General features: G+C 36.8%; 2 protein-coding genes across 6 annotated transcripts in view; both read left to right on the plus strand.

Annotated features, from left to right (window-relative positions):
- Positions 1–18,964, plus strand: part of TARBP1 (TAR (HIV-1) RNA binding protein 1) — an 84,403-nt gene that overhangs the window by 59,372 nt on the left and 6,067 nt on the right. For 2 of the 5 annotated variants that reach the window (XM_049868047.1, XM_049868048.1), the window contains exons 22-26: positions 3,130–3,279; positions 5,827–5,913; positions 9,277–9,473; positions 13,711–13,792; positions 16,265–16,436. In XM_049868047.1, the coding sequence (XP_049724004.1) occupies positions 3,130–3,279; positions 5,827–5,913; positions 9,277–9,473; positions 13,711–13,792; positions 16,265–16,436 (688 nt within the window). Of the gene's footprint in view, positions 1–3,129; positions 3,280–5,826; positions 5,914–9,276; positions 9,474–13,624; positions 13,793–14,028; positions 14,125–16,264; positions 16,437–18,964 lie in introns of those variants that run through there. The other 3 variants (XR_007515236.1, XM_049868049.1, XM_049868050.1) reach the window with 3 other exon arrangements.
- LOC126066737 (uncharacterized) lies at positions 9,480–13,616 on the plus strand. The gene is made up of 2 exons (XM_049868051.1): positions 9,480–12,383; positions 12,561–13,616. Exon 2 carries the CDS (start codon positions 12,681–12,683, stop codon positions 13,359–13,361), a length of 681 nt encoding a protein of 226 aa, XP_049724008.1. The 5' UTR covers positions 9,480–12,383; positions 12,561–12,680; the 3' UTR covers positions 13,362–13,616.

The raw sequence follows: 18,964 nt of genomic DNA on the forward strand, positions 1-18,964 counted from the left end.
CGACTGTCTTAAATTTGCTCAAAGAGCTTATTGAAACTCTCGACAAAAACCTAAAGGAAATTAGGAAAATGATTTGTGAACAAAATGAGAATATCTATGAAGAGATAGAAATTATCGTAAGGAACCAGACAAATTCTGGAGCTGAAAAGTATCTTATGAAATTAAAAATTCACTAGTAGGAAAAAACTCAAGAGAAATACATACTGAGATACATAGTAAAATTGTTAAAAGCCAAAGGTAAAGAGAATCTTGAAAACAGCAAGAGAAACAATTTGTGACATACAAGGGATTCTCAGTAATATTAACAACTAATTTCTCATTAGAAACCATGGAGGCCAGAAGGCAATGGGATTACATGTTTAAAGTATTGAAAGAAAAAAAAATGTGTCACCCAAGAATTCTATAACTGGCAAAACTGCCCTTCAAAAATGAGGGCAAAATTAAGACATTCCCAGATAAAAGCTGAGGGAATTCATTACCGCTTGACCTGCCCTACAAGATAGGCTAAAAGGAATCCTTCAGGTGGAAATGAAAGGACACTAGACAGTAACTCAAATTCATGTGAAGGAATAAAGATCTCTGATAAAGGTAACTACATGAGTAAATATAAAAACCAGTATTATTGTGTTTTTGATTTGTAACTCCACTTTTTATGTCTTACATTTTTAAAAAGACAAATGCATAAAATATATTTATAAATCTTTGTTATTGGGCACACAGTGTATAAAGATGTAATTCGTGATGATAGCCATGTAAGGAGGGGGGTAGAGTTGTATAGGAGCAAATATTTTTTTTATGCTTTTGAAGTTGATGGTGTTTCAGAGCAGATCGTTATAAATTTAGGATGTTAAATGTAATCCGTAATCTGTACGGTTAGAACAAAGAAGATATCTAAAAAATAATAACACAACAGGAAATTAAATGGTTCACTACCCAAAAAATCAACTAAACACAAAAAGAGGCCATTGTGGGGGAAATGAGGGACAAAAAAGCTATAAGACATACAGAAAACAAATTGCAAAATGTCAGAATAAGTCCTTCCTTATCAATAATTATTTTAAATGTAAATAGATTAAACTCTCCAATCAAAAGGCAGAGATTGGCAGAATGGATATATAAAAAAAATTCAGCTATATGCTGTCTACAAGAGAATCACTTTAAATTCAAAATACAAGTAGGTCAAAAGTGAAAATATGGGGAAAAAATTCCATATAAATAGTAACCAAAAAAGAGCTGGTATAGCTATACTATTATCAGACAACCAAAAAAAAAGAAAACCAAACACGTTGCTGGTGAATCAGTTCTGACTCATAGCGACTGTATGTTATCAGGCAAAGTAGACTTTAAATAAAAAAAACTGTTGAAGAGACAAAGAAAAACATATATTGATAAAATGGTCAATTCATCAAGAAGATATAGCAATTATATATGCTCCAAAATAAGTGAAGCAAACACTGACAGAACTAAAGGGAGAAGTAGTTTATAATAGTTGGAGACTTCATTACACCACATTCAATAATGAATAGAGCATCTAGACAGAAGATCAATAAGGAAATAGATTTGAACAGTGCTATAACCAAGTAGATGTAACAGACATACATAGAATACTCCAACCAACGGCAGTACACTCTGTTCTCAAACACACATGGAACATTCTCCAGGATAGACCATATGTTAGGTCACAAAATAAGCCTCAATAATTTAAAAAGTTTGAAATCATATGAAGTATCTTTTTTGACCACAGTGGAATGAAACTAGACTTCTATGGAAACTAGAAACTAGACTTTAATAGAAGAAGGAAAATGGGAAAATGCACACCTCTGTGGAAGTATACTATTAAACAACTAATGGATCAAAGTTTTTTTGTTTTTTTTCTAATTTTTTTTTTTTTTTTTTTAGAAAATACTTAGAGGTGAATGAATATGAAAGTACAACACACCAAAACTTACAGGACACAATGAAGCCAGTGCTTAGAGGGAATTTTATAGCCATAAATTCTGTATTGAAAAGAAGAAATAAGTCAATAATTTAACTTTACATCTTAAGGAACTAGAAAAAGAAGAGCAAACTAAGCTCAAAGCTAGAAGAAGGAAGGGAATAGTAAAGATTAAAAAAAAAAAAAGATTAGAGTGAAATAAATGGAGGACAGAAAAACAATAGAATCAACAAATCAAAGTTGGTTCCTTAAAGAGATCAATAAAATTGACAAGTCTTTAGCTAGATTAACAAAAAAAGATGACACAAAAAATTGAACCCAAAAAATGAATAGGAGACATTACTACCAACCCTATAGAAATAAAAGGATTATAAGAATATGAACAGCTATGTGCCAACAAATACTCTAGATGAAATGGACCAACTCCTAGACACATTCCAATATCCTAATCTGACTCAAGAAGAAATAGAAAATCTGAACAGCCCTGTAACAAGTGAAATTGAATTAGTAAAAATCTCAAAACAAAGAAAAGTCCTTGGCCACATGGCTTCACTGGGAAATTCTACCAAACATTAAAGAATAATTAATGTCAATTCTGCTTAAGCTCTCCTAAAATACAGACGAGCAGTTCCTAACTTATTCTGTGAGGCGAACTTTACCTTGGTATTCAAGCCAGATAAAGAAAACTACAGACCAATATACCTTATGAATATAGATGTAAAAATCCTCAGCAAGGTACTAGCAAACCAAATCCAGTAGCATATTGAAAGGGTTAAACACCAGGATCATATGGGATTTATTCTAGGAATGCAAAGGTGGTTAAACATTAAAAAATCAATCATTATCATATAGCACAATAATAGAACAAAGGAGAAACACCACACGATTGTCTCAACTGATGCAGAAAAGGCATTTGACACAATTCAATACCATTTCCTGTTAAAAAAAAAAAAACAGGAATAAAGGGAAATTGCTCTACATTGTGCAGAGTTATGGTTGTACAACATTCTGAATGTAATTAATGGTACTGAATTATATACTTAAAAATGGTTAAAATGGCAACTTTTATCTATTTTTTTTCACAAGAAAAAAAATGGTATGTTACTTGTGTTAAAACTGTAAGCTTTAAAAAAAATTTTCTTTAATTAATAATTAGAACAAGAGGTTTAATTTGTGAACTTTATTTTCCTCAGAATTTCTTGAGTGGAATTATTGACAAGATTTTCCAGGCTGGTTTCATCAATAATCAAGCATCCATAAAATATTTCATAGAATGGATTATTATATTGATTCTTCATAAATTCCCTCAATTTCTTCCAAAGTTCTGGAATTGTTTTTCTTATGTAAGTAAAGGAGTTTTTCATATTTTTTTCAATTAAAAAAGATTTTGACTCTGCAGTTGTTTCACCTAATTTTTACTATCTGCTGTCCTGTCTGGCGTCGTAAATTGTTTTGCAAGGTCTGAACTAATGTATAAGGAAGAAATACCGGAATTTATCTTTAGTGTATCAGAGTTTTCATTCGAGAAGTGATCAATTCCAAAGAAATAAATATGGGAAAGACTTTTGTAGTTATTAAAAAGTAAGAGAAATAAGTGCTCTGTATCCTTATTCTTAGTAATAAGAGTGATGAAAAATGCATTCCTTACATTTTAAAAGACTTTTTAGTAGGAAAATTTCAAATGTAGCCAAAGTAGAGAGAATAGTAGTGAACCCCTATAGCCTAGATAAAAACATTTATTAATTCATTTCCACTTTGACTTGTCTGTACTGCCACGCATTCTAAATCTTTCTTCCCCCAAATTTCTTAGGTTTAAAATAACTTTTGAGTAGCTGATGCTAAGATTAATGATGGTTATAATTGTAGGCTTCCTAACAGATTACTAATTGTTTTTAGGTATCATTTGTAAATGCTTGCTGTGAATGTTATCTTTTGATCCCCAAATTAACCCTTCATTTTCTTACTAAATGATCTTGCCTTCTATTATGTAAAAATGGAGGTGCCCTCTTTAAAAGATCTCTTTTTGTTTTTCTCTATTTCAGGGGAAGGGATAGTTCTCCTTTTCATATCTGCCCCTCCTACCTATGTCCTCATTGTGTTTCCTTTTTGGTATTTACTCTCTGAATTCTTTCCTCTCTCCAGTATCTTCAGTCTCATTTCTGCTGACTTTTCCTCCACCCAGCCATTGTGTCAGTCTCTTTTCTTTACTATTCAGCTTCTAGAATGAGTGATCTTTGCTCCTTTGCTCTCTTGTAGCCACCAAGGTCCCCACTACATTTTTAGAAATCATATATTGAGAATTTTATCTCTAGCTGCACACTGCCTTCGTTTTTCCTTTCTTCATTCCACTGACTGCCCTGGCAACCTTTCACATTGGGGATGCTTCCTCTGCAGCTGAGTGTTGCACTACTATGTGCTCTCATTGTTCTCTTCCTTTTATTCGGATTACGTCATATATTTCCTTTCTTCCTCTCAACCCTTATGCTTGGCCTCATCGTAACAATCATTATGTAGCCCCTTGTGCTTGTCTTCATACACTCCATTACGGGACTCGTGTACTCTGAGTCTCTGTAAATCTTTATATTGTGAACCCCGTCTGTGCCGGTTCTCTGCATCTGCAACGTTGTCACACAATCACTTCAAACTTAATTACGTGTAAAGCTAAATTGGTGATACAGTATCTTCCTCTAAAATTGGTTCCCCTTTTGATATCCTTAATCCTCCCAGTCTCCTAGCTTGAAACCTGGATGTCTCAGTAAGCAGCAACAACATCCTGACAATAGTCATGACAGATAGGTTGGGGTTTTTACATTTTAGGAAAAAACAGAAGTTCAGAGTAATTTTGTCACACCACTAAGAAAAGGATGAAGCTTTAAATCGTATGTCAGTTCAAGTTCAAAAGCCACATTCTTTTTCACCATTAGAAGATAACCTCCTCCTCCAAGTCCATTTAATTAAGAATAAGTCTGTCACTTTTCTTCGAATTGTTTCTCAGGTACTGCTTAGTTAATTTAGTTTTTTCACCATCATTTCAACCATAGATGCACCTCACTCTGCTTCTCACAGCCTGCTGTCAAGTGAGTAAGCACAGCCTCAGAAATCCTCACAAAAGGGCAAATTGTTTTCAGTGTACATCTAAAACCTCCTGACTTCCATGCAGCTGGTAATGCCCGTGATTCTGTTTAGTTTTTCTACTTATCTCAGTTTTACTTTTCATAAAGAACTTTTCAGACCTTGTTTATTCCTTTTAAACCTCCATTTTTTCCTGTAGATAATCATTCAGGTTTTTTAGTTGTAAGCAAAGAAGACAACTTTTGCCTGCTGAAATAAAAACAAGATTTAAAAAGCAGGGTGGGGTGAGGTGGGATGAGGATATTAGCTAGCTTACAGAATGCCAGGAAAGCTACAGAATGAGGCTTGGAAAACGAAGGAGGCTCAGCTGCTTCCAGAGCTGCAGCCACAGTCGCGCCATGAAGCTGGACGTGACTGCTCCCAGCACTGGACGCAGGGTGCCATCACGGCAGTGCTTTAGCCTCAGCACACATTCCTGCTCTTCTGTGTCCTCTCCTCCAGGCCGGTCCTTCCCATCCCGAGGCAGGCATGTCCTTGGCTCTGCCACTCACTTTACAGTTAAATTATCTAATGTCTTGTATTACTGCTGTGTGCTGACTGTTGTGTGCATTGGCGTTTGACTTTGGGAGGTTACTTTCCTTGTTTTTTTTCCTGCTTTTAATCCTGTACCCCCAGCCAGGCCATAGGCTTCCTGAGGGGAGGGACTGCTTCCTTTCCTGTTCTCCTCCAGTGTTCAGCACAGGGCCTCACATGTGCTTCTAATAAGCCTAGGATGGATGTTTGTTTATCTTGGTGTGTTTGGTTATTTGTTTTTTCAGGGTGAAGAAAAATTTAAAACAAGCATTTGTACATTTTTATCAGTTTTGTCACATTTGGACGTCATTATTGAAGATATTTCAGAAAAGGTGAGTGTAAATTGTTTTTAAGAAGAGTATAAACTTAATTTTCAAAAATTGTATTTTTATCTGTTTATACTAATTTTTGTAAATGTAGAGTATTCTTTGTCTTTTTTAAATTTCTCCCCTTCCCTTTAGTTTTCCCCCTAATGTGCACACATACGTAAACAAAAATATACAGTAAGGTATACACCCATATACACACACAAACACTGAATTATGCCTGAGTACTACTAAATTTATAGACAAATTAATGAATATTTTCTGTGGATATAAATAAAGGTATTTACTTAGAATTCTTCAAGTAGGACTTCTCTTTTTATATATACCTGTTCCTTGACTAACTGCTAGTTACTTAATAAATGCTTGTGTGAAGAAACTTAAGGTCAGAGTATTAAAAGCTCTTGGGTAATTGAAGGTTGATATAAAATGACTGTCATCATTAGGGGTACAAATCCCAGATCTTCTGTCTTTCTCAGGTATAAAGCAGTTTCCTTAGTGGTTTACAACACAGGTAAGCAGAAATCAGAACTAATTCTGGTCAATTACTGTGGTAACTATAAAGAATTTAGGAGAACCTGCCAGTAAGATTTAGAGGAAGATTATGTATTATTCAGTCTACAGAGAAGAATGTGCTGATATGCTGTAGACTGTAGAATAAAACTTAATAAATTAATGTTGACAGTGACATATAGGAGGGAAAGTTTTCCTAGAATTTTTCAGTGCTCTACTCTTTAAACAGTGGTACAGTCAAATTTAGTTGTTAACCTATTGAATCAATTCTAAGACAGACCCCCCCCCCACACACACCCCATTGCAGCCTCTAAAATCGTGATGCATCTTAAAGGTGATAGTGCTTACACTATCTGCCAGCCAGATGGCAACTATGTTCTGTTGCTGTTGTGTGCCGTCGAGTCGATTTCGACTCACAGCGACCCTAAAGGACAGAGTAGAGCTTTCCCATAGGTTTCCAAGGAGCAGCTGGTGGATTCAAACTGCCAGCCTTTTGGTTAGCAGCCTGAGTTCTTAACCACTTTGCCACCAGGGCGCCACTTATGTCCTAGTTACATGAAAACTTCTGTTGATACCTTCTGGTAAGATCAAGAAAGCTGCAGCATCAGAGTGTCTTAGAGTCAATGAAGTATGGCAAACTACTATTAGTATTTTATGAAATCTTTCTGTTTTAAATACATACAGGAAAAAGATTTGTTTACAATCTATTGAGAGAGGTAAAACAGATGAGAAATTAATATTGTAGTTTTGGTGAAATAGCTGAAAAATATTTTGACAAATCCTATATATAGAAAACTCCAAAGAGTCCACAAGAAAACTTCTAGAGGTAATAGAGAAATTTAACAAAATTGCAGGGTACAAGGTCAACAAACAAAAATCAGCTGGGTTTCTATACACCAGCAATGAGAAACCTGAAAACGAAATTAGGGAAACAATTCCATTTATAATACCATCTAAGAGAATAAAATACCTAGGAATAAATCTAACCAGGGACGTGAAGGACTTATACAATGAAAACTGTAAAGCACTACTTAAAGAGACTAAAGAAGACTTAAATAAATGGAAAGGTATACGATGTTCCTGGATGGGAAGGCTTAATATTGAGATGGCAGCACTACCCAAAGCAATCTATAGATACAATGCAATCCCAATCAAAATCCCAGCAGCCTTCTTTACAGAAATAGAAAAAACAATCCTCAAATTTTTTCATGGAATGGCAAGAGGCCCCAGATAGCTAAGACCATGTTGAAAGAGAAAAACAAAGTAGGAGGACTCATATTTTCTGTTTTTAAAGCATACAGCTATAGTAATGAACACAGCCTGGTACTGGTATAACAATAGACACATATATCAATGGAATAGAATTGAGAGTCCAGAAATAACCCACATGTCTATGGTCAGCTACTTTTGACAAGGGTACCAAGTCCGTTCTATGGGGAAAGAAGAGTATCTTCAATAAGTGGTGCTGGGAAAATTGGATTTCCATATGCAGAAAAATGAAACCAGATCCATGCCCCACACCATACACAAAAACAAATTCAAATGCATTAAGGACCTAAATGTATATACTCATACTAAAACCATAAAATTCTTAGAAGAACAAATGGGCAACACTGTCAGGCCTAGCTTTCAACAGTGAATTATTTACTATAATAACAAAAGTACAATAAGCAAAATACAAAATAAATGGAACCTCCTAAAAAATTAAAGCTTTTGTTCATCAAAAGACTTTACCAAAAAAGTGAAAAGAGAAGCTACTGACTGGAAGAATATCTTCAGGAACCACATACCCGACAAGAGCGTAATGACCAAAATATGTATAAAACTTCGACAGCTTAACATCAAAAAGACAAAAAATCCAGTTATAAAATGGGCAAAGGAGTTGCATAGACGTTTCACCAAAGAGGACTTTCAAATGGCCACCAGATGCATGAAAAGATGCTCAGTGTCGTTAGCCATCAGAGAGATGCAAATCAAAACCACAATGAGATACCATTTTACTCCCACTAGAATGGCTAAGATTTAAAAAAAACAAAAAACAATTAACACATTGGTGAGGATGTGGGGAAATTGGAACCTTTATCCATTGGTGGTGGGAATGCAAAATGGTGCAGCATGTTGTGGAAAACAGTGTGGCGGTGCCTGAAAATGGAACTACATATGGCCTAGCAATTCCATTCCTGGATATATACCCAAAAGACTTGAAAGCAGAGACTCAAAAGGAGACTTGTACATCAGTGTTCATTGCAGCACTATTCACAATAGCCAAAAGCTGGAAACAGCCTAAATGCCCATCAACAGATGAATAAATAAATAAAATGTGGTACATACATACAGTGGAATACTACTCAGCTAGTAGGAAAAATAATGGATCCTATCTGACTAGTAATTCCACTTTACCCTCTGGCTGAAAGGCTAAGCACTTCACTACTAGTCAAATGGTTAGTAGATAGAACCCATCCAGAGGCGCCTGGGAAGATAGGCCTGGTGATCTGATTCTGAAAAGTTATAGCCTGGAAAACCCTATGGAGCAGTTCTACTCTGCTCACATGGGGTCACCATGAGTCAGAATTGACTCAACGGAACTAACCCAGGCAGCAAAGTATGGAGGGTGGGGATGTATTACAGCACTGAAAATGAAAACGGAAGAGCTGGGAGTGTATTTTTTTTTTCCTTGAGGAAATTGCTAATATCGGTGCGCCTACTCCGTCCAGGAAGGAAGAATGAAAGCCCTGCCAGCGCAAAGCCAGTGAAAAGAGTCCTCGGTAGCACTTTCATCATCTGTATACCTTTTTCTCAAACAACCAAGAGTGAAATGGTCCATGTTTACATTTAAAGAATTTTCCCCTTTCTTTACAGAGACTAATTCTGAAGCAAGCCCTTATTATTGCACTGCAGTGGTGTTTCAGTCACAATTTCAGTATTCGACTCTATGCTTTACTTGCTCTTAAGAAAATCTGGAGCTTGTGTAAAACATTATATGTTGAAGAATTTGATGCTTTGACTTCTGTGATCGAATCCAGTCTCAATCAAGTGGAAAACACGCATGGAGCAGGGTAAGTGAGACTTGTAACTTACTGCTTTACTTCCAGTAGAATCCACAGAGAAGGTGCGGAAGGTACCCTGGACTTTTATCTTCTAATCCCGTCATACTTGAGCACATAAGGTCCCTAGGTGGCACAGTTTGCTCTCGGCTATTAACCCAAAGGTTGGTGGTTGAACCCACCCACTGGCACTTCAGAAGAAAGGCCTCTCAATCTGCTTCTATAAAGATTGCAGCCAGGAAAACCCTATGGAGGAATTCCGTCCTGTAACACATGGGGTTGCCATGTGTTGGAATCAATGGCAGTGGGTTAGGGTTTAGTTTTGAGCATGTAGAGCCTTGTAGAAGGTAAATTATAATGTCTGTCTGATGTCCACTATTTGATATCCAGTTTACTTACAATTTTAATCATTGTCAGCTCCTTCTTGACCTTTCATTGCTTTTTAACCTTCAATCCTGTGTTTTATAAGTCATCTTTTACATTCCTTTTAGAAGATGTTTCTCTTCAGTATAGCCAAATGTCATCATCCTCTGTTGTTAAAGGAGTGCTGAGAATGGGCTGACTTTAAAGATAGTGTACTTAACCCTTCAGCTTTGCTAGTAAAACAGACATCCCTACCCTTACCACTCCCTGCCGACCCAGCAGAACTCATCCCTACCCTTACTGCCCCCCACCCAGCAGAACTCATTTATTCTCCAAACAAAATCTTACACAGAAGCTCAATATCAAACAGACAAAATGTTGCTGCTGTGGGCGGGAGGGGGGATGCGTGCATGACCCAGCACCTGGTGAATCTCTGCAGGTGCTGCTGCTGTGTACCTCTTCCTTCCACACTCCCTCTCGTTGGGAGTCACTGCAGAAAAGCAGGGTACTGGGTCCCAAGCATCTCCTAGGGCCTTTGCTTATTTCTTCTCTAAGGTGGTGGTGGTGTCATTTTACTTTTTAAAAAATGACCATCATTGATTATCACCACCCAGGAATGCTGAAATTTTTAGAAATTTCAGAGACCCAGGCAGTATCAGTCAACATTAGAAATTTTTCTTTAGAAACTCAAAAGGCACTCCCATGTATAAACAAACTGATAATGACTGGAAGCACTGTATTACAAGTATGAAATAAATGTTTGGAAAACCAGTAGCATCTAGAGGATTTTGCCTTGACCTTCCTGTTAGCCCATGGTGCAAATAAAACTTTTCATGAGTCTTAGTTTCACATGGGGCCAGGGATGAGGGTATCACTATAGTCACAGGCTATCCTATAAATCTTCTACCTGCCTTAACTTTTGATACAGTTGTCCAAAGAGGCATTTGAGTGATTGAGTAAGGAACGTATTGGGGGGGCTCAGGGGAAAAATATTTAATTTTATATTATATATGCATATATGTATATACATACATACAGGGAAAAGGGCTAGAAAGAAAAATAAGAAAATTAGGTGGAGAGACTATAAATGAAGGACAGCAGAGCAAAGAAAGGGCAACATTGCCAAGGATTCTTAACTTTCCAGGTATAAGCTGGCAACTGGGATTCTTGATCTTTTTCAAGTGATCAAATGTCTTATTTTCTCATGGTGGATGGGTATGTTTTATTTATCATTTTTTATACTTAGTGAATACTTGGCCAGCTTTATTTGCATGAGTAGGTTTGGGCATTCGTACTTTTCAGGAGAGCATTTGTGTTATGTTGTAACCCGAATTCAGACTGCAAAAGTTGTTTCTAATATACCGTTTCATGAAATTAAGTCAGTATTTTAATAGAACACATTGCCTCTGTATGGAGTACTCCTCGTGTCCTCAGGTTAGAGGTAAGTAGCCAGGGAACATACAGTTAATCCATAGTCCCTTATGCCCTTCCTTTTGTAGAAGGAAGTTTGAGGGAGTTGACGTCATTTCACGTGACGGTACGCATTTGTTTGTCAGTTGACAGTTTCCTTTGTTAGTAAATCGTGATTTATTCCCTGGCATTGAAATGTTTTAATTGGCAATAGATCCTATTCTGAGTTTCTTGGTAGCTATAGAACCCACATTACATCAGCGTGGTAGGTTCTCTGCTGTCTATTGTATTATTATCTTTACTTGAATATTTGGAATATTTTAAATACTTCATGTCTTTTAATTTTTAAAAAATGGGCAGAGAGGAAGGCGAGACACAGCCAACTTGTGGAGACAATTCTCTCTAGAAAATTCTCGGTAAAAAATAATAGAAAGTACAATAGTTATGGTGAATGTGCTATCAGAGGAGGGTCTTTGGTTTTTATTTTTAGTTTTGTGACATTAGTTGTTTTTAAATAGATATACATGGTTAGGAAATTGAATAATGTAGAAAAGTATAAAAATGCAATACTCTCCTTCCGTCTGTCCCTTCCTCTCTTCCCCCACCAAAGGTGCTAACCTGTAAATGAATTTTTCTTTTAACAGCTATTCGGTATTCTATTGTATGGCTGTGCCTTAAGGTATCTCATGAGTCCCCTATCAATGGATGTTTTCATAAGGCTGTTTTTTCTTTTTTTTTTTGAAAATTAGACATGAGAGCTCTTTTGAATAAGCTGAAGGAAAGGATGGACTAGAAAAGAGGAAGAGATACAGAGAGGGAGGAGTAGATAGAGCAGAATCCAAGGAAATGGGATCTAGAGCACATATGGGGTGTTGTCCTTTGAAGAGAGGAGGAGGGAAGGGAAGGGCACATAAGGCGGTGACAGGAAGATGAAAGATGTTTCATCTAATGTCTTCTGTTTTTCACTCCAGTGATAGGTGAGGCATAGTATCTGCTGATAGTGAGAGGAGAGGAGAGGAACAGAAACTTGCATGAGTGAAGAAGATACCGCGGCGAGAGTGGGAGAATGATCCTGCCAGGAAAAATGTCTTGAAATTGCTACTCAGCTTTTGATGGATGATCATGAATTTAAAGTGAAACCTGAATGTGGTGCTTTATAAATTTTACTCCCTACCTCTTTTGCCTTTTAAAACTTCAATAATTTGTGTTAAGAATTTAAGTGCTGCTCGTATTGAATTTGTTTGGCTGATGAAAGTTGGTACATTTTGGCTTCATGTTGTGTAAAAGTAGAAAAGGTGACTTATATAATAATTTTCTCTCCTGAAGAAAAAAGGGTCTATTGCCAGAGAGACTTAAGGATTCCAGTGCAAGATTTCTCATGTAGTTCCTTTTTAGAATCCTTCCCCCGATCATGTAAGTTGTGTATCTGGGAGATTGTTCCATGAGATGTTCCCCATCGTGGTTAGTCGTGTATCTGGGAGATTGTTCCGTGAGATGTTCCCCATCGTGGTTAGTCGTGTATCTGGGAGATTGTTCCGTGAGATGTTCCCCATCGTGGTTAGTCGTGTATCTGGGGGATTGTTCCGTGAGATGTTCCCCATCGCGGTTAGTCGTGTATCTGGGGGATTGTTCCGTGAGATGTTCCCCATCGCGGTTAGTCGTGTATCTGGGGGATTGTTCCGTGAGATGTTCCCCATCGTGGTTAGTCGTGTATCTGGGGGATTGTTCCGTGAGATGTTCCCCATCGTGGTTAGTCGTGTATCTGGGGGATTGTTCCGTGAGATGTTCCCCATCGTGGTTAGTCGTGTATCTGGGGGATTGTTCCGTGAGATGTTCCCCATCGTGGTTAGTCGTGTATCTGGGGGATTGTTCCGTGAGATGTTCCCCATCGTGGTTAGTCGTGTATCTGGGGGATTGTTCCGTGAGATGTTCCCCATCGTGGTTAGTCGTGTATCTGGGGGATTGTTCCGTGAGATGTTCCCCATCGTGGTAAGTCGTGTATCTGGGAGATTGTTCCGTGAGATGTTCCCCATCGTGGTTAGTCGTGTATCTGGGGGATTGTTCCGTGAGATGTTCCCCATCATGGTTAGTCGTCAACCGCTTTTTGATTGCAGTTACTTTTTCTGAGCTCACCACACTCTACTTGATTGATCCCTATTTTTTGTATGACTTTGACAGTGATTTAATTTCTCTGTCTTTGAGTTTCATTTAAAAATGTGAGATGTAACAACTACAAAACAAACAAAAACCCTATGGATCACACAAAAAAATTGAAACTTATTGTCTGTTTTTAAGTACGTTGATATTAGAGATAAAAAACTAGTACTAGTGATATGGGTGTATAAATCTTAGTATAATATATACACAGTTTTCCGTTCTGAATTCTACAGCACCTCTTCAAGACAGCAAATTGATTTGCCCCCTAACCAGAGTGGTTTCGCTTGTCTGCACCTCATACTAGATTTTTAATCCTCAGGAATGCCAAGAAGAATTGGCAGCGCATTCAGGAGCATTTCTTTTTTGCAACATTTCAGCCACTTAAGGATTATTGTCTGGAGGTGAGTAGAGAATATCATTTACAAATTCTCTAATGTGTCTTTAATCCTGAGCTCCCTTCACTGTCCTGATTGCTGAAGGATTATGATGAGGTTAATTTTTTTCCTTGCTTACAAACATCACCTTAACATTTTAAAGCTCTAAGTTTAATTTTGTCACTCTTTATGCAGATGACTTGCTTGCATTTCACTCTTAAGCAGTGAAAATTGGCTAGTCATTTTCACTTTCTATTTCTCAGGCAGTGTCTGGCTTGTAAACACTGGAAGGGAATATTTAACTCTAAACAGAAATCTGTTCTGACATAAAAAGGAAATGAGTGAAAACATTTGTGCAGGTGAGATTTTGTTGTAATGAAGCCCATTTTCAATGAAAGAACAGAAAGACCTACTCTTTCATTAATTGCATTTTTTTAGGTTCTGGATCACTAAAATTAAATAGCAAAATCACATTATGGATTGCAACAGAATGTACTTATATAATTTTAAGAATGATAAACATTTAATTAGTATATAAATTATTTAATTTACTGTAAAATTTAATGTAGAAATTGCTAAAATTTATATCACATTACTCTCTCCCTGTTTCAACTATAATTATAATGTTCTGCCTTTGAATTGAAAACATTTGACCCAAAACCACACCTCTGAAGAACTTGGGAGTGTCAGTAACTTTAGCTACTGGACATAAGCAATTTTTTTGGTGGGTTACTAATAAGTTAGCCTTTCTTTTTAATGTGGATACATATATATATCATGAGATATACATCATAGGGTATTATTAACATGTATTTTCTGTTGCTTCAGTGCAAATATTATTGAGGATTTTTCTCAACTGTTAGTTTTGAAAATAGGAACAAATATTTTAACATGCTCTGCTCTGTGTTCTTTAGCGCCCAGAATGCTTTGTTTGACATCTTTCTGAAGGACTCCTTTAATAACTATCTAGTGCTCAACTTTTTTCTGTTCAGTTCTCCAGCAGTAGTAAGTCCCTTGCTTCCCTCTTTTTCTTGTCCCTTCCTTTGACTACCTCACTCTCATATATTCTGTAGTCTCCATTAATGATCTGAATCATAATTATATGTGTAAATAAAATAATGAAAGTTAATGGCTCTCAAGAACTCTCTATATATACTTAGAGCTTTATCTAGTGTCCTGGATACTTAATGAACATTAGTTGCAATCATGAACAAAACCATACTTACTTTAAAAGACTTGCACATTGTTGTAAGTTGCTTGTTATTTCATTTTTAAATTGCCTACTTGTGCTTATGCTTCTTCTGTACCTCTTCGCCTTTGGTCATTTTCTGGGTCTTGGTTTTAGTAGGGAAAAGGAAGAAGGATTGTTTATGGAGTGACTGACTAAAAGCTGCTTTACAGTGGTATCATGCTAAGAAATTTACAAAATGCTTTCATGTGCTGTTTTAGTCTGATTTTACCCTCATTTTACACATGGGGAAGTTGAAGCCAATAAAGGCTAAATGCCTTGCCTAAGGTCACACTGCTAATATATATTAAAAAAAAAATCCATTGTTGAGTTGATTTCAACTTATAGTGACCCTGTAGAGAGAGTAGAACTGCTCATAGGGTTTCCAAGGAGCAGCTGATGGATGTGAACTGCCGATCATTTGATTAGCAGCCATAGATCTTAACCACTATGCCACCAGGGCCCCATTATATATAGTCAGACCAAAATTTCAGATTCTAGATTCATCTAAGGATAGCAACAGTAAAAGATGTGACATAAAATGAGCTTGAATTTGATAGGTTATGGAGGTGTTTTGTTATCAGTGAATTGTATTTGTCCAAACCTTGCTCAACATTTGTAATGATTAATTCCAAAATACTTTTTTTTTTTTTATTCAGAGCCTATACTCTGGGTTTGGTGATGTATTACATGCAGTTAGGAATACAGGAGTGGAAGATCTGTCTGCTCTCAGGGATTTCCTAAATTAATCCCCTAATTTTTTAGAGAAATGAGAAATATATACAGAAAGTTGCTACAAGATATAAATGAAAGTATGTAATTCAATTAGATATGATAGATTGGGAGAATATGTCAGTAGTAATAATTAAGTTCAAATCCACCAGGCGCTCCTTGGAAACTCTACAGGGCAGTTCTACTCTGTCCTATAGAGTCGCTATAAGTCAGAATCGACTTAACGGCGCTGGGTTTTTACTGGGTTTTGTTTGTTTATTTTATTATGATTTAGGTGAAAGTTTACATAGCAAATCAGCTTCTCATTAAATAGTTAATACATAAATTGTTTTGTGACGTTGGTTGCCAACTCTGTGATGTGTCAACACGCTCTGTTTATCCACCCCAGATTCCCTGTTTCTTTTTGTTCAGTTTTCCTGTCCCTTCCTGCCTTCTCATCTTTGCTTTTGGGCTGGTTTAAGTTGTATTTTAAATGTGTTATCATGTACTTCTTTGTTATTTTTAAAGGAAAAATTTAGATTTTACAATTCTCTTTTCAGACCATATTTTACACCCTTCCACGCCTTTCAGGCCTTATTGAAGATGAATGGATTGCCATTGATAAATTTGCCAAATTCACTGACATTCCTTTAGATGAAGGATTTCAGTGGTACCTTTCTCAAACTCAACTTTGTGAACTAAAACCAGGTGACTGGTCTCAGCAGGACATAGGTAAAAACAGTTTTTGTTTTCCTTTTGTTGACTTGATTAGGCTTACTGATTTAAGTTAATTAGAACAGATAGTTGATAATATCACTTTTTCATTGATGTGAATTTTGCTCCTCCACTTTGAGAAAAGCCATTGAAAAAAGTGTGGTATAAGTTTGACTGATACTTTTCACTTGAAAATTTAGCTTTGCTATAAAAAACCGAAAAGAGAACTTGATTTGTTTCACATAAAGTAGCTTCTCTTTCCTTTTAAATATTATTTTAATTAATATTCATTGGTCTCCCACTGTATATTTGTATAAAGATTATAGATTTAAGAAAGTACACATTTAGTGGCCACACGGTTTAAATTTAGTGGGTAAAATTAGCCAACAGGGCAGAGTAATAATCAACAAAATGGCAGAATAGGCGGCTTCAAACTCTTATCCCATCAAAGACACATCAAGAAAACAATCAGAAATTGTCAGAACCAACTTTGTCAGAACTCTGCAAAGGAGTCAAAAGTGTACAGCAACCAAGTGAATGCTGAATCAAGAAAAAGGCAACTAAAAAATAGTAGAAACGTTTTGTGGTGCTTTCATTTGCTCTTACTCCACCCCCTTCCCTGTCTTGGCAGCAGTCTTCAAGACGGCAACCTGTGTTCCCATTGTGGGATCCTAGTTTCTGGTTCTGGAAGGAACATAGCAAGCCTTATTTGCAAATAATTGTGTTTGTCTGTTCTAATCTATCTGGATGCTACCTCAAGGACTAAAACAAAGCACTCATGTAAATTTCATCTAACTCCAGACCTACTCAGGGTGGAAAAGTGGTAGGTATTGCTTGAAAACACTAAGGCGATTGAAGAACCCACAGCCACTTGTGGCAAAAGATTATAGTTGACACATGCAACAGACTGCCTAAAGCCTAGGAAGAAAAACCTGGAAGAGAGTATTTGGGAAATTAAGGCATTCCAAAGTGCTTGTGTATACTGGGGGATTTCGAAAACCACGTACATGTCCAGAACAGGACACATGCTCAGAAAAGACCTGAGAAGACCCTAAGCTTTCACCACTGGGTAATCTATAGGCCCAGTACAAGCAGGATGTGATGGCTGAGGCAGAACTATAAATGGCCTGGCTAAGTGTTAAAGAAGTGTCCCAGCACTGAGCCAATCTGCAAAGACTAGGAGAGGTGTTATTTATTTTTTATTTTAAATTCCTGGCATTCAAAGTCAAAACACTGGCTGAACAGAAGCTGAGCCTCCAACAGTCAAGGACAGCAAACCCTGAGGAAGGAGGAGAATCTGATTTCCAGAGTTACTACATTATAATATTTGAATGTCCAGTTTTCAACAAAAAACCTGAGGAAGCCCAGACATTGGGCATACTAGCACTGAGCCAATCTGCAAAGACTAGTAGAGGTTTTTTGTTTTTTAAAAAGCTCCTGGCATTCAAGGAAACCTCGATCAAAACATTGGCTGAACAAAAGCTAAGCCTTCAACAATCAAGAACAGCAAATCCTGGGAAAGGGGGAGAATCTGATTTCCAGAGTTAGCACATTATAATATTTGAATGTCCAGTTTTCAACCAAAAATCATAGGCATACAAACTATAGCCCATTCAAGGAAAAAAATTAGCAGAAACCATCCCCTAAGGAAGCCCAGACATTGGACATACTAGACAAAGATTTTAAATCACCTGTCGAAAATACACTCAGAGCTAAAGAAACCATGGACAGAGAACTATAGGAAACCAGAAAAACAATGTATGAACTAAATGAAGATCTCAGTGAAGAGAGAAATTATGAAAAGCAGTCAAGTAGAAAATCTGGAGCGAAAGAGTACAACTGAAGTGAAAAATGCACTGGAGGGGTTTAATAGCAGATTTAAACAGGTAAAAGACAGAACTGGCAAACTTGAAGATAGGACAGTTGAAATTACCCAGTCTGAGAAGTCGAAAAAAGAGTAAAGAAAAGTGAACAGAGCTTAAGGGATCTGTGGGGCACCATCAAGCTGACCAGCCTATACATTATGGGAATGCCAGAAGCAGAAGAGGGAAAAGGGCAGAAAGAATATTTGAAGAAATAATGGCCAAAATTTCCCCAAATTTGATGAAAGGCCTTAAAATTTTTTGGAAAACTACCACTTTCCTTCCAGTTACAAAATCTAAATGGACGTTTACCTCTTCTTTTCGTACCTGATCTTTCTGAGGCATTTATTTGCTAGTCTCTGCCATCCTGATTTTCCTGCTAAATCTCACTCGTCTCACTCTCCTTTGTGAGTCCCCCTCTCCCACTTGTTCCTTAATATTTGCAGTTCTCTAAGATTTGAATGTTTTCAAGAATCCTTTGGATAACTTGTTAGAAGTGCAGATTTCTAGGTCGTAATCTACCCTTAGATTCGGTATGGGGCTGTAGGAAAGTATATTTTTTACCAAGCACTGTAGATGGTTTATTCACACATTTTAAGACATATTGCCTGAAATTTAATCATACATTCAACAAATGTTTGTTTACTGCCTCTTAAGTGCTAGACACTAGACAGTCACTGCCCT

Source organism: Elephas maximus, chromosome 24 (assembly GCF_024166365.1).
Source record: "Elephas maximus indicus isolate mEleMax1 chromosome 24, mEleMax1 primary haplotype, whole genome shotgun sequence".
NCBI lineage: Eukaryota > Metazoa > Chordata > Mammalia > Proboscidea > Elephantidae > Elephas > Elephas maximus.